This window comes from Rhinoraja longicauda, chromosome 31, assembly GCF_053455715.1.
Source record: "Rhinoraja longicauda isolate Sanriku21f chromosome 31, sRhiLon1.1, whole genome shotgun sequence".
In the NCBI taxonomy this organism is placed as follows: domain Eukaryota; kingdom Metazoa; phylum Chordata; class Chondrichthyes; order Rajiformes; family Arhynchobatidae; genus Rhinoraja; species Rhinoraja longicauda.
Genome location: NC_135983.1, coordinates 3,659,605 through 3,674,502, shown reverse-complemented (window position 1 = coordinate 3,674,502; position 14,898 = coordinate 3,659,605). Strand labels below are relative to the sequence as shown.

The window sequence follows — 14,898 nt, the reverse complement described above, 5'->3', positions numbered from 1 at the left end:
GTCAACAAATGCATTGGGATGTGAGAGTTACACAGCTAGGCATTTTAATCTGGAAGAGGACTGATCGAAACAGAATTGTTCATCATTTATACAAGATCCTTCAATGGAGAAGATTTACGAGGATGTTGCCAGGACTCGAGGGCCTGAGCTACAGGGAGAGATTGGGCAGGCTACAACTGTATTCCTTGGAGTGCAGGGGCCGAGGGGTGTTCTTATAGAGGTGACCAAAATAATGAGTGGAATAGATAAGGTGAATGCACAGAGACTATTACTGAGAGCAGGGGAAAAGAACCAGAGGACATAGGTTTAAGGTGAGAGGGAAAAGATTCAGTAGGAACCTGAGGGGCAACTCTTTCACTCAGAGGGTGGAGGGTATACGGAACAAGCTGCCAGAGGAGGTTCCCTTGTCCCGCCCACCTGACATCAGTCTGAAGAAAGGTCTCGACCCGAAACGTCACCCATTCCTTCTCTCCTGAGATGCTGCCTGTCCCGCTGAGTTACTCCAGCATTTTGTGAATAAATGCCAGAGGAGGTCGTTCAGGGGGTACTAAAACAACATATAAAAGACACTGGGACAGGTACATGGATGGGAATGGTGAAGAGGGATATGGGCCAAATGCAGGCAAACGGGACTAGACTAGACTAGAGTTGGGCCGAAGGGCCTGTTTCTGTGCCGAGTGACTCTAAGACTGTGTGGGAAAGGGTTGGGGAATTAACTGGATAAGTACAAGGCGCTCCCTGGGTTACGATGCTTTGACTGTCGATATTTTGACTTTGCGATGGTGCAAATGGCAGCGACCCTCACTTCCAGCCACGTGATCACGCGTATTCAATGCATTTCGACGTACTATATTTTCGGATTCCGATGGGTTTCTCGGAATGTAACCCCATCGGACGTTGAGGATCACCTGTATCTGAAAGAAGCTGTGTTTGCTTTTAATTCTGTTTGATGTCTGTCCTTAATGTAGCAATTGTGTAATTGATGACCACCATAGGTTGGAACCAACAGACTGCACTGTGCTCAGGTGGAACGATGTTGTGGTGCAATTATATCGTCCTCTGTGTGTACGCTGGAGTAGGGTCCTACTGTTAGATTGCAGTAAAACCTGGATGTGAAATACCCGTGTCATGTAGATAATCCTGTGGCTGGGAATTAGCAACTCAGCAAACTCCAAATACAGTGCAATATCCTTGCAAGACCAACTTTAGACTTTAGAGACGCAGCGTGGAAACAGGCCGTTTGGCCCATCAACTCCATGCCGATCATCCTCTACACTAGCACGATCTTAAACAAGGGACAATTTTTACAATTTGCCGTAGCCAATTAACCAACAAACCCGCACGTCTTTGGAGCACCCGGAGAAAACCCACACAGGTCAAGGGGAGAACGTACAAACCCTGTACAGACAGCACCTGTAGTCAGGACGAACTCGGGTCTCTGGCGCTGTGAGGCAGCAACTCTACCGCTGCGCCACCGTGCCACCCCTGCTACTGATGCAATCAAAGAATGGCACGTGAACATGCAGGAAATGGAGGGGTTGGTGTAGGTTAGTTACCCACCACTGGAGAATTGGATGCTCCTACCATTGGGTTTCAAGGTTTCAATGTTTCAAGGTCAGTTTATTGTCACTTGTACCACTTAAGATTCAGTGAAAGTCGATTTACCATACAGCCATACTAAACAAAAAGCAACAAGACACACAACTACAGAAAGGTTAACCTAAACATCCACTACAACAGATTCCCCACATTCCACACTGTGATAGAATGCAATAAAGTCCAATCTGCTTCCTTTTTATTCTCCCGTGGTCGGGCAGTCGAATCATCCGCAGTCGGGGCGATCGAAGCTCCCGCAGCCAGCGGTCACAGCCCCCACGTCGGGGCGGTCAAAGCTCCTGCAGCTTGGAGTTCCCGAAGTTGGTCTCTAACCAGAGACCGCGAGCTCCACAATGTTAAAGTCCCGCAGGTTTTATGATATCCACGCTTTCAATCTAACGGTACCAACATTGAATTCTCCAATTTTAGGTAACTAACCTACAAGCAACCCACCCCCTACTCACCCCCTCTTTCTCCCCCTTTCTCCTTCCCTGTACCTCATCTGGACTCGCACCCATCTCTCCCCTTCCCCCTCCACTTCCACTTAAATTCCTTCCTCCAGCCTCACAATTCACGTCTCTTCTATCCTTATCTCACACCTTTTGCCTTTTCATCTTTGGAATTTGTACAGACAGCACCCGTAGTCAGGATCGAACCCGGGACTCTGGCGCTGTAGGGCAGCAACTCTACCGCTGCACCACGGTGCCGCCCTGAAACCTGATAGGTTTTACTGCAGTCTCGGTTGAAAATTTCTGCGTCGTCTTATTTTTCAGTTTCCGATTATTTCGTCTGATGGAGGTGATTGTTGGCCAATCTATCTTTGAATCATTAAAACATTGGCTTGTACAATGCACCCGAGATCAGCTATCACTACGGTGAAGCTACTCGATGCTCCATTACCGGAGAACATGGACAGGTGATGTTTTGGTTCGGGACGCCTCTTCTGAAACATCGCCTATCCGTGTTCTCCAGGGATGCTGCCTGACCCACTGAATTACTCCAGCACTTTAGGTCTTTCCTTGGTAAAGCATCTGCAACTCCTTGTTTCTCCATTACTGCTATTTGTGAGATTAATTCAGCGATTGGCACAAGACCCCATGTGCGTCAGTTCAGTTGAGATGATGCACGCACAGTCTCATGGCGGTGTGCCAGCTGGAATTAAACATTCACAAGCTGGAGCATAATCACCGTGCGGACTGATGAGTAGCTTAATAACTTTGCACAACCCTCCGTCAGGAATCTGCAATTAGGACAAAGAGAATCTTGTTCATGGTGTCACAGAGTCATACAGCACAGAAACAGGCCCTTCAGCCCAACTTGCCCATGCCAGCCAAGATGGCCCATTTACACTAGTGTTTTGGCCCATCTCCCTCTAAACCTTGTACAAGTCCAAATAACTTTTAAAAGTTGCTATAGTATCTGCCTCAGAGATTTCTTCTGGAAACTCATTCCATATACCCACCACCCTCTGTGAAAAAGTTGCCCCTCGGATTCCTGTTAATTTATTTCTCCTCTCACCTTAAAACTATGTTGTCTGGTTCTTGATTCTCCAGTGGTGCAACGATAGAGCTGCTGCCTTACAGACACAGATTCCATCTGCAGTTATTTTCCTACACTGAGTTACTCCGGCACTTTGTGTCTATCTTCTCCAGGAATGCTGCCTGATCTGCTGACAATAGACAATAGGTGCAGGAGGAAGCCATTCGGCCCTTCGAGCCAGCACCGCCATTCAATGTGATCATGGCTGATCATTCTCAATCAGTACCCCGTTCCTGCCTTCTCCCCATACCCCCTGACTCCGCTATCCTTAAGAGCTCTATCTAGCTCTCTCTTGAATGCATTCAGAGAATTGGCCTCCACTGCCTTCTGAGGCAGAGAATTCCACAGATTCACAACTCTCTGACTGAGTTTGTGTCTTTTAAAGAAACATGTCAGGCTGCCTTTAATCATGTCCACAACCAGTGCAGGCATTGTTTTCAGGTGACCTAAAGCGATTTTTACATTTTCTGCTGAACAAATATATTTCCAGGCCAACAATGATGCAATAAGATAGTCACGTCCTGCAACAATTAAGCTGAGGTTCCCTCCGCTGTGCTTTTGCAGGAGTGTTGAGTTCATGCTGCTAGTAAATGTCTGGTGTTCACTAACACATGAATCACATTGATCTCTGAATGTGGAATGCATTACCTTCCAAAATGCGTAGGAAGGAACTGCAGATGCTGTTTTAAACCAAAGATAAACACAAAAAGCAGGAGTAACTCAGCGGGACAGGCAGCATCTCCGGAGAGAATGAACGGCCTCCTCCATTGTCAGAGTGAGGCTAAACGCAAATTGGAGGAACAGCTTCTCATATTTCGCTTGGGCAGCTTACAGCCCAGTGGTATGAATATTGATTTCTCTCACTTCAGGTAGCCCCGGCTTTCCCTCTCTCTCCATCCCTCCCCCACCCAAATCGCACCAGCTTCTCGTTCTCACCCAGCAAACAGCTAACAATGGCCTGTTTTCTTTATCATCGTCACTTTTTTTGTATATCTTTCATTCATTGTTCTATATTTCTCCACATCATCGTCTATATCTCTCGATACCCTTTCCCGTGACTTTCACCTTTGAAAGTGCTCTTTTTATTGGCACTGCTCCGTCCATATGTTTGCAAAGCTATAACTTTACCTCTCGGGAAGTCAGAAGAACATCAGCGCCACTTTCGGATTAGGTTTGAACCAGGTGTATTGTCACGTGTTCTGAGGTACAGTGAAAAGCTTAGCTTTGCATGCTATCCAGTCTGTGGTGCAGCTGGTAGAGCCGCTGCCTCACAGCGCCAGAGACCAGGGTTCGATCCTGACCTCAGGTGCTGCCTGTGTGGAGTTTGCACCTTCTCCCTGTGACCGTGTGGGTTTCCTCCGGCTTCCTCCCTCATCCTAAAGACGTGGGGGTTTGGAGGTTAATTGGCCCCTCTTTAAATTGCCCCTGGAGTGTAGGGAGTGGATGAGAAAGTGGGATAGCATTGAACTAGTGTGAACGGGTGATGGATGGTCGGCGTGGACTCGGTGGGCCGAAGGGCCCCTTTCCAGGCTGTATCTGTAAACTCTCCATCACAATGACTGCCGTGTGCATTATCTATAAGGTTTGCCCAATACCTCCCACAAGTACCTCTCAAGGCAGGACCTCGACTGCCAAGATAGACAAGGGTAGCACGCACTTGTCCCTTCTCCAGCTAACACAACACCCAGCCTCTGGTCTGGTCACTGATTCTTCACTGCTGGACCCAACCCCTTATCCAGATGCACTGTGTGGGAGCACTCTTATCACACAGGTAGCAACAGTACAAGAGCCCACAGCTTCTGCCTTCACTATCACGCCCACAATGTCGTGAATGAAAATATTTCAGATAAAATATTTCAGATATAATCAGGTATTTCAAAAATGTTCCCAATGTTGGGGGAGTCCAGAACCAGGGGCCACAGTCTTAGAATAAAGGGGAGGCCATTTAAAACTGAGGTGAGAAGAAACTTTTTCACCCAGAGAGTTGTGAATTTGTGGAATTCTCTGCCACAGAGGGCAGTCGAGGCCAATTCACTGGATGAATTTAAAAGAGAGTTAGATAGAGCTCTAGGGGCTAATGGAATCAAGAGATATGGGGAGAAGGCAGGCACGGGTTACTGATTGTAGATGAGCAGCCATGATCACAAGGGCCAAATGGCCTCCTCCTGCACCTATGTTCTCTGTTTCTCTGTTTCTATGTACGTAGGTCCATGGAACCTTTGTTCCCGCACAGTGCTGTCATTGGGATGTGGACACCTTTGAGAGGTACACACCATGTTGTCTGGATTAGCAGGTATTAGCCCGAAGGAGAGTTTGGACAAACTTGGATTGTTTTCTCTGGAGCTTCGGAGATTGAGGGGAGACCCGATAGAAGTTTATAAATTTATGAGAAGCCTGGATAAAGTAGACAGTGGGCCAGTCTGAATCTTTTTCCCAGGGACGTCAATGACTAGAGGACATAGTTAGTCGTTCCATTGTTGCATGTCCCAGGCAGAACAATGACATTCTTCCTTGCTGCAGAATATGTAAACGTCGTACATGATAAACAGTATAATAAACGAGAGAGCAAAGTTCACTACTTCTTGAACCCAAACTATAAACCTTGGACTGTCTTTGCTCGTACTAAAGACTTTGGGCTTTTTTTGCACAGGTATTAGGATTATTAATTGATTTTTTTTGTGCTTACTATATGGTTTATTATAAGTAAGAATTTCATTGTTCCATTTCAGTTCATACAGCATTAAAACTGTTGATCCTTGGTATCTATGTCCTATGTACACAGACAGGTTATACCACTGCAAGTACGAGGTTCATTGATGCATTGTCGGTGCATTTAACAATGAAACACTCTGGGCTCTTGTGTACACGCTCTGGACTCCACGCTAGTACTAACGGCCCTTCTCTTTCCTTGCAGGTCCCTCCGAGGTTTCGGCGTCGTTGAGGTACAGCCGAAGACCAACGTGTCCGGACACAGCGGTCACGGGGAGCCCCGGCACACCCCCGGTGCCCAGACACCGCAAGAGCCACAGCCTGGGAAACAAGTGAGTCATTGCCTCTCCTCACTCTCCAGAGAGTCCTTGTGGTGAAACCGGCCGAGGCACTGAGCTTAAACACAGTCACTCCCTGACCTCACCCTGCCAGTCACGACACAGGGGGCTTAGCTCAGCTTGGTTTAGCTTGGTTTGGTTTAGTTTAGTTTAGCTTAATTTGGTTTAGTTTCGTTTCATTTGGTTTAGTTTAGTTTAGTTTAGTTTGGTTTGGTTCAATTTAGTTTAGTATAGTTTAGAGATACAATGTGGAAACAGGCCCTTCGGCCCACCGAGTCCATGCTGACCAACGATTATCCGTTCACATCAATAGCTTTTCACCGTAGATCAGTGCAAGTGAAATTTAAACTAAACTCAAACTCAAACTGGTTCTATCCTACACACCATCTAACATATTTCACTCAATGTTTCAGGTTGATAATCTTATTATTAGGTTTAGTTTAGTTTAGTTTAGTTTAGTTTAGTTTAGTTTAGAGATACAGTGTGAAAACAGGCCGATCGTCCCACTGAGTCGGCACCGACTATCGACCACTCCTTCACACTAGTGCTGCCCGACACACTCGGGACAATTTACCAAACCCAATTAACCTACAAACGTACGCATCTTTGGAGTGTGGGAGGAAACCGGAGCACCTGGAGAAAACCCACCCGGTCACAGGGAGAACGTACAAACTCCGTACAGACAGCACCTGTAGTCAGGATTAAACTCGGGTGTCCGGTTTTGTAAGGCAGCAACTCTACCACTGAGCCACCATGTCGACCCTTGTGTCAAGATGTTTAAACGACCACTTTGAACCCCATGAAGTAGAAGGATTTGTTCTTATTGCTTGGGAATGGGATTAGCATCGTTTGATGGGCTGGCACAGACACAGTGGGCTGAATGGCCAGTTTCCATGCTGTGTGGCTCCATGGCACAGATAGTTTAGTTTAGTTTAAAGTGGGCTAAGTCCGCGCCAACCAACGGTCTATCCAACACATTAGGGACAATTCACAGAAGCAGATTAACCTACAAACCAGCACGTCTGGAGTGTGGGAGGAAACTGGAGAAAACAAGTTAAACTCAAGCAGTCACAGGGAGAACGTACAAACCCAGTAGAGACAGCTCCCGAGGTCAGGATCGACCCGGGTCTCTGGCGCTGTGAGGCGGCAACTCTACGGAAACGCCACCGAGCCCCGCCCCCTCCCCGGCAAAGACTCCGACAGCCATCGCTGGGGGTTGCTTTCAGATCTTCTCGGTCAAGCCTGAGTTTTGCGTTAGTATTCCTCCAGCACACCTTTTTTTGTTGCCCAGCAACCATTTATCGCCCGACTACCTCTTCAAAACTGCCTTTTAACCACCTAAATCCACAAGCATTATGTGAGCCCAGTCAAAAACAGCTTTCAGAAGCTGGTTGCATTTGGTTCCATTGGTGTGAACTGCAGTTCAACCAGCTCACTGGCTGAACACATCAGGGACCTGCGAAGAACTGAACATCAATCAAGTGTTTCCAGATGCATTTCTTCCACCCCTGGGGCACCCTTTGCTTGCTGGCGGCGATCCAGTCTCTCGCTCTGTAGCTGCTTGGTCTGTCTGCACTCACACAACATTTGGGCGTTGAAAATTCCCAGCTGGGACGTCAGGCACAGCTCAGCGGAGCACTAAGTACCCGAGTAAACGCAGGCAGGGCCAGCAGATCCACGTGAAACCCCCCACCTCCCCTTCTCTCTGTGTGGAGTTTGCAAGTCCCGCCCTCGGCGCTGGTGAGGCCACCGTTGGATTACTGTGTTCAGCTCTGATCAACCTGCCATGGGAGAGCTGTGCAGGAAGGAACTGCAGATGCTGGTTTAAACCAAAGATGGACACAAAAAGCCTCAGTAACTCAGCGGGACAGGCAGCATCCCTGGAGAGAAGGAAAGGGTGACGTTTCGGCTCGAGACCCTTCTTCGGAATGGTTAGGGGTAAGGGAAACGAGAGATATAGACGGAGATGTGGAGAGATAAAGAACAATGAATGAAAGATATGCATAAAAGTAACGATGATAAAGGAAACAGGCCATTGTTAGCTGTTTGTTGGGTGAGAACGAGAAGCTGGTGCGACTTGGGTGGGGGAGGGATAGAGAGAGAGGGAATGCCAGGGCTACCTGAAGTGAGAGAAATCAATATTCATACCACTGGGCTGTAAGCTGCCCAACCGAAATATGAGATGCGGTTCCTCCAATTTGCGTTTAGCCTCACTCTGACAATGGAGGAGGCCGTTCATTCTCTCCGGAGATGCTGCCTGTCCCGCTGAGTTACTCCTGCTTTTTGTGTTTATCTTTGGTTTAAAACAGCATCTGCAGTTCCTTCCTACACATTTTGGAAGGTAATGCATTCCACATTCAGAGATCAATGCGATTGATTGACGATTGACGTACAGGTATGTAGGTTAATTGGCTGGGTAAATGTAAAAATTGTCCCTAGTGGGTGTAGGATAGTGTTAATGTGCGGGGATCACTGGGCGGCACAGACTTGGAGGGCCGAAAAGGCCTGTTTCCGGCTGTATATATATGATATGATATGATATGTGCTAAGTGAACGCCAGACATTTACTACGAGCATGAACTCAACACTCCTGCAAAAGCACAGCGGAGGGAACCTCAGCTTAATTGTTGTAGGACGTGACTATCTTATTGCATCATTGTTGGCCTGGAAATATATTTGTTCAGCAGAAAATGTGAAAATCGCTTTAGGTCACCTGAAAAAATGTGGAGTTATTATTGTAAATTGTTCCTCGTGTGTGTAGAGTAGTATTAATGTGGACCTGATGGGCCAAAGGGCCTGTTTCCGCGCTGTATCTCTAAAATTAAAACTAAAAAACTGAAACACAAGCGCTTGCCCAATTACTTGCCCTTGAGTCTCTAAAATGGGACTCGAACGTTCACCACTCTGAGCCACAGTCAATGCTGGAAGTTCTTGTTGTTTAGTTCAGTTTAGTTTAGTTTAGTGATACAGCGAGGAAACAGGCCCTTCAGCCCACTGAGTCTGTGCTGACCAGCGATCCCCGCACACTAACACTATCCTACACACACTGGAGACAATTTACACTTATTACCAAAGCCAATTAACCTACAAACCTGGACGTCTTTGGGATGTGGGAGGAAACCGAAGCACCCATGCGGTCGCGGGGAGAACGTACAAACTCCGTACAGACAGCGCCCGTGGTCGGGATTGAACCCGGGTCTCCGGCGCTGCATTCGCTGTAAGGCAGCAGCTCTACCGCTGCACCACCGACGTCATTTAAGGGCCGACCAAATTGCTCCCGGCTAAATTCAGGGAGTTGACCATGTGTCCCAGAAGCCATTGTCAGACCGAGCCAAGGTTTGGATACAGTCCCATCATCGTAAACTGAGTCATTTACTGTGGCTTTTAAACGGCTGCACGAGGCAATAATCATTTATTGGCTCATCTGGAAAGTCTAGCTCTGGCATTTCTGAAAACAAGGACGCAGTGCAATGATTTAAGGCCTTGGCTGAACTAGAGAGGGAGATTTCCCTCGGCGTCAATGATAGTTTCATCCCGTTTCCTGCCTGAGTATCGCTCTGGAGGTCCTGGCGCTGTGCGGTATCGCTGCCCAGAGCAGAACTGGCAGTGCACAGGAGAGGTCAGGCTGGTTGCTTGTGAACCTCGAAATGAACCAGGAGAGGCGCCGTTTGTGGAGGTCACCGTGTCGGGTATTGTTCACGCTGCTGGCCTTCGCCGTGGCTCGCGACACTCTGCATACCTTGCCCCGTCTGCAGAGTGGCGAGAACCATGGCGAAGGCCCATCTGGGAATAATCGAGAGTTAGCTGGTGTTTCCGCAGGAGGTGACAGCACTGGTGGAGTAAGCGACACACCGCCATTCACGCCAAAGATACTAAAGGAACAAGATAGACCACTTGACCCTACAAAGATACTAGAGGAACAAGATAGACCACTTGACCCTACAAATCGTAGTATGTCATTTTAGTAGCCATTTTAGGAGGCAGAATCTTGCAGAAACATTTAAAAAGAAAAATAACAAAAATCTGTGAAGTGATAGATGAGATATATTCTGCATTTTTATGGTATCATCACACATACTGTTCCCCCAAAACACTGTAATTACACTGCGCGAGGCAGAGCGAACGGCGGGTTTTGCTTACTAAAATGGCTCCTTTGCGTACTACACTTCAGTATAGGCGATTTCAACGGAGTGGTCCATCTTGTTCCTCTAGTATCTTTGATTCACGCCCACCTTCTCGGATTCCATTAGTGCCAACGGAACTGCCCAGGTGGGCGTGGGTGGATGGAGTCTTTGAGGGGTGGGGTATCGGGGGAACCTACCACAAGATTCAGCAACGGCTTCTTCAGATGGAAGAAGGTTTCTGACCCCAAACGTCACCTGTTCCTTTTCTCCAGAGACGCTGCCTGACCCGCTGAGCTACTCCAGCGCTTTGTGTCCATCTTCTGTACAAACCAGCATCTGCAGTTCTTCCTACACGGGGGAGGGGGGTGGTTTAGTTTAGTTTAGAGATACAGTGCAGAAATGGGCCCTTCGGCCCACCGGGTACGCGCCGACCAGCGATCCACACTATGGTGGATCAACACTATCCTACACCCACTAGGGACAATTTATATTTATAAAAATTAACCTACAAACCCTTTACGTCTTTGGAGTGCGGGAGGAAACCAAAGATTTCGGGGGAAACCCACGCAGGTCACGGGGAGAACGTACAAACTCCGTACAGACAGCACCCATAGTCGGGATCGAACCCGGGTCTCCAGCGCTGCATTCACTGTAAGGCAGCAACTCTACCGCTGTGCCACCATGCCGCTCGAAACTGGAGGATGACGGCGTATTTCCCCTGCACACTGGCGGAGTTGGACAGAGCCCTTCTCTGAACCTTCGTCCCTCCCTGGTGAGGATTAGCGGGCCATCGGGGATATCCGAGACCAAGCGGCCGGGTCTCGCATTAACTGGGGGGCCAGACTCTTTATCATGTGATGCCGGGTGAATGTTGCTGCTCGTGCTGCTGCTAAGGCCTGGATCGAGTGGATGTGGAGAGGATGTTTCCACTAGTGGGAGAGCCTTGGACCGGAGAGCACAGCCTCAGGATAAAAGGACGCACCTTTAGGAAGGAAGGAGATGAGGAGGAATATCTTTAGTCAAAGAGTAGTGAATCTGTGGAATTCATTGCCACAGAAGCAATGGATATCTTTAGGGTGGAGATGAATAGGTTCTTGATTAGTACAGGTGTCAGGGGTTATGGGGTGAAGGCAGTAGAACGGTCTTGAGAGGGAAAGATAGATCAGCCATGATTGAATGGCGGAGTAGACTTGATGGGCCGAATGGCCTAATTCTGCTCCTACATCTTACGAACAGATGGAAACTTTTTTTATTCTGCAGGGGCGGGTTACATAGAACCCAGGGCTTGGCTTGTGACCAGCTTCTAGTCGAACCCTGAGGGGGTTCTAGTCGAACTCTAGTGCGGAGGTACACTGACGTTCTAATGAAGGTGACCCATGAAGGCTGCCTTCCTTCCCTTTGACCAGGTGTTTTTCCTCCCTCCTCCAGTGTGATGTGCCAGCTGAGTGTGGTGGAGAGCAGGAGTGCCACCTTCCCCACCGAGAAGCCTCGGCACCTGCTGGATGACAGCGTTCTGGAGAGCCACAGTCCCGCCAAGAACCAGGAGGCCCCCATTTTCGACAACGGAGTGTCCATCGGTAAGGACCGGCGATGATGGCGGAAGGAGGTGGGGGGGGTCTGTTTGCATTGTATGTTCCCAATTGACCACCCCACAACCACCTCCCAGTTTGTGGTCTGCTCCACATTGTACATAGAAACATAGAAACATAGGTGCAGGAAGAGGCCATTTGGCCCTTTGAGCCAGCACCGCCATTCATTGTGATCATGGCTGATCATCCACAATCACTAAAGGGCCTGTCCCACTTTGGCGATCTTTTTGACGACTGCCGGCGACTGTCAAAGTCGTAGCAGATCGCCAAACTTTTCTTTTACCCGATGACAATACCACGACAATGCCGAGTCAGGTCGAGATTACAGCGTCTTCTGAAACATAGCGAAAATTCCCACGCTGTCAATGCTTCTCCGGCGTCCTGATTTTTGCTGAAATCACTGACAAGTCAGTAAGTACTTGAGAGTTTTGAACTCTTGTATGTTTTGAACTATAACACCTTGTATGAGTTACTTAAAAACCAAGCTTCACTGCAGCAAGGTATAAACCGGATTTACTTCCAGTTTACTAACAGCTGTATTAAAAAAAATTTTTTTTAAAGTGGTTCAGTGGATTTTTGTGAAAAGTGTGTGGGATTTATTTGAAAATGTACGGGAGATGCATATCTGGTTTCTGGGTTGCATATCTGGGTTGGGAGCCTACTTTAAATGTAATGGCTGAGGCCAAAAACATTGCGAAATTCCCATGCTTACCTGACCGTCAAACTGTCGCCTCCAATCTACCTGTCAAATGTCCTGACGGTAAATAAATTAGTTAAACATAAGCATTTTATGATATTTTGAAATGACTTTACTTATTTTAATATTACGTGCTTCTAAATGCATCTAAGAGAACCTATCAAACCTGGGGACAGCATGCGACAGCGCCCGCAATAAGCTACGATACCTGGCGACAAGCCAGCTGTCGCCGAGAAATTTCAAACCGGTTGATTTCTCAGCGACGCGCTGAGATCCACTATGATTTTTGTAAGACTCCTCACGATCATGCCCACGACACCCGGCGAACTGTCGGCCACAGCCTAGTCACCGGCAGTTGCCTTAAAATCGCCTAAGTGGGACAGCTGGCTTGTCGCCAGGTATTGTTGCTTATTGCGGGCGCTGTCTGTCGCACGCTGTCCCCAGGTTTGCTAAGTTGTCGCAGATGCATTTAGAAGCACGTAATATTAAATTAAGAAAAGGCATTTGAAGATACCAGAAGATAGTTGTGTTTAACCAATATATTTACCGTCAGGACATTTGACAGGTAGATTGGAGGCAACATTTTGACGGTCAGGTGAGCGTGGGAATTCCGTGATGTTTCAGAAGACGGTGTAATCTCTTAGCCAGGTGCTAGTTTCACAAAAAAAGGAACTTGGTTCGACCTGACTCGGCATTGTCGTGGTCATTGTCATAGGGTAAAAGAACATTTCGGCGATCTGCTACGACTTTGACAGTCGCCCGCAGTCGCCTTAAAAATCGCGTAACTGGGACAGGCCCTTTAGTTGTCAGCGGCCTCTCTCGGCTGGTACCTCTTTGCTCTCAGTGGCACGACCACCGGCCGGCTCTGCAGCACATCCCAGGAGTCTCCCAAATGATGTGGAGTTTCCCAGTGCCTTGTATGTGGGTCAGGGTGAGGGTTGAAGGAGAGTAATTCAGTAGGTCCAGCAAAATTGATCATTACAGCTCCTCAAGACGTATAAATGTGGGGGGGGGAAATAGCAAAAAAGCTCATCCTTACAGAGCGAAGTAGGAGAAATTTTATGGGGGATTCAGGAAATAGCAGAGTAATTAAACAAATATTTTGTGTCTGCTTTCATGGGAGAAGATACAAAAAACCTCTAGAAATTGCACACCGCATGTCTAACGTGAATAGGATGCTGAAAGAAATGACGTATAAAATGCAAACATGGAAATTAGGAGCAGGAATCGTCCATTTGGCCTTTGAGCCTGCTCTGCTGATCATTTGGTGGATCATTCAAATTCACGTTCACAAGTTATAGGAGTAGAATTAGGCCATTCGGCCCATCGAGTCCACTCTGCCATTCAATCGTGGCTGATCTCTGCCTCCTAATCCCATTTTCCTGCCTTCTCCCCATAACCTTGACACCCGTTCTAATCAAGAATTTGTCTATCTCTCCCTTAAAAGTATCCACTGACTTGACATCCACAGCCCTCTGCGGCCATGAGTTCCACAGATTAATTACCGAAGATAGACACAAAAAGCTGGAGTAACTCAGCGGGACAGGCAGCATATCAAGGTATATGGGGAAAAAGCAGGTATGGGGTACTGATTTTAGATTATCAGCCATGATCATATTGAATGGCAGTGCTGGCTCGAAGTGCCGAATGGCCTACTCCTGCACCTATTTTTCAATGTTTCTAGGTTTCTATCTCTGGAGAGAAGGAATAGGTGACGTTTCGGGTCAAGACCCTTCTTCAGACCTCGAAACGTCACCCTTTCCTTCTCTCCAGAGATGCTGCCTGACCCGCTGAGTTACTCCAGCATTTTGTGTCTATCTTCGGTTTAAACCAGCATTTGCAGTTCCTTCCTACACAAATTAACTACCCTCTTACTAAAGAAGTTCCTCCTCACCTCCTTTCTCAAAGAGCGCCCTTTAATTCTGAGGCTGTGACCTCTGGTCCTAGACTCTCCCACCAGTGGAAACATCCTCTCCACATCCACTCTATCAATGCCTTTCATTATTCTGTACGTTTCAATGAGGTCCCCTCTCATCCTTCTAAATTCCAGTGTGTAGAAGCCCAGTACTGTCAAACGCTCATTATATGCTAACTCACTCATTCCTGGGATCATTCTTGTAAACCTCCTCTGGACCCTCTCCAGACCCAGCACATCTTTCCGCAGATATGGGGCCCAAACTTGCTCACAGTGCTCCAAATGCGGCCTTACCAGCGCCTTATAGAGCCTCAGCATTACATCTGTGTTCAGTAGAGTCGCTGCCTCGCAGCGCCTGAGACCCAGGTTCGGTCCCGACCTCGGGTGCTGT

At 47.8% G+C, this 14,898-nt stretch overlaps 1 protein-coding gene across 3 annotated transcripts in view; it reads left to right on the top strand.

Annotated features, from left to right (window-relative positions):
• Positions 1-14,898, top strand: part of ralgps1 (Ral GEF with PH domain and SH3 binding motif 1) — a 714,125-nt gene that overhangs the window by 638,316 nt on the left and 60,911 nt on the right. For all 3 annotated transcript variants that reach the window (XM_078426449.1, XM_078426450.1, XM_078426448.1), the window contains 2 exons: positions 6,050-6,176; positions 11,735-11,883. In XM_078426449.1, the coding sequence (XP_078282575.1) occupies positions 6,050-6,176; positions 11,735-11,883 (276 nt within the window). The remainder of the gene's footprint in view (positions 1-6,049; positions 6,177-11,734; positions 11,884-14,898) is intronic.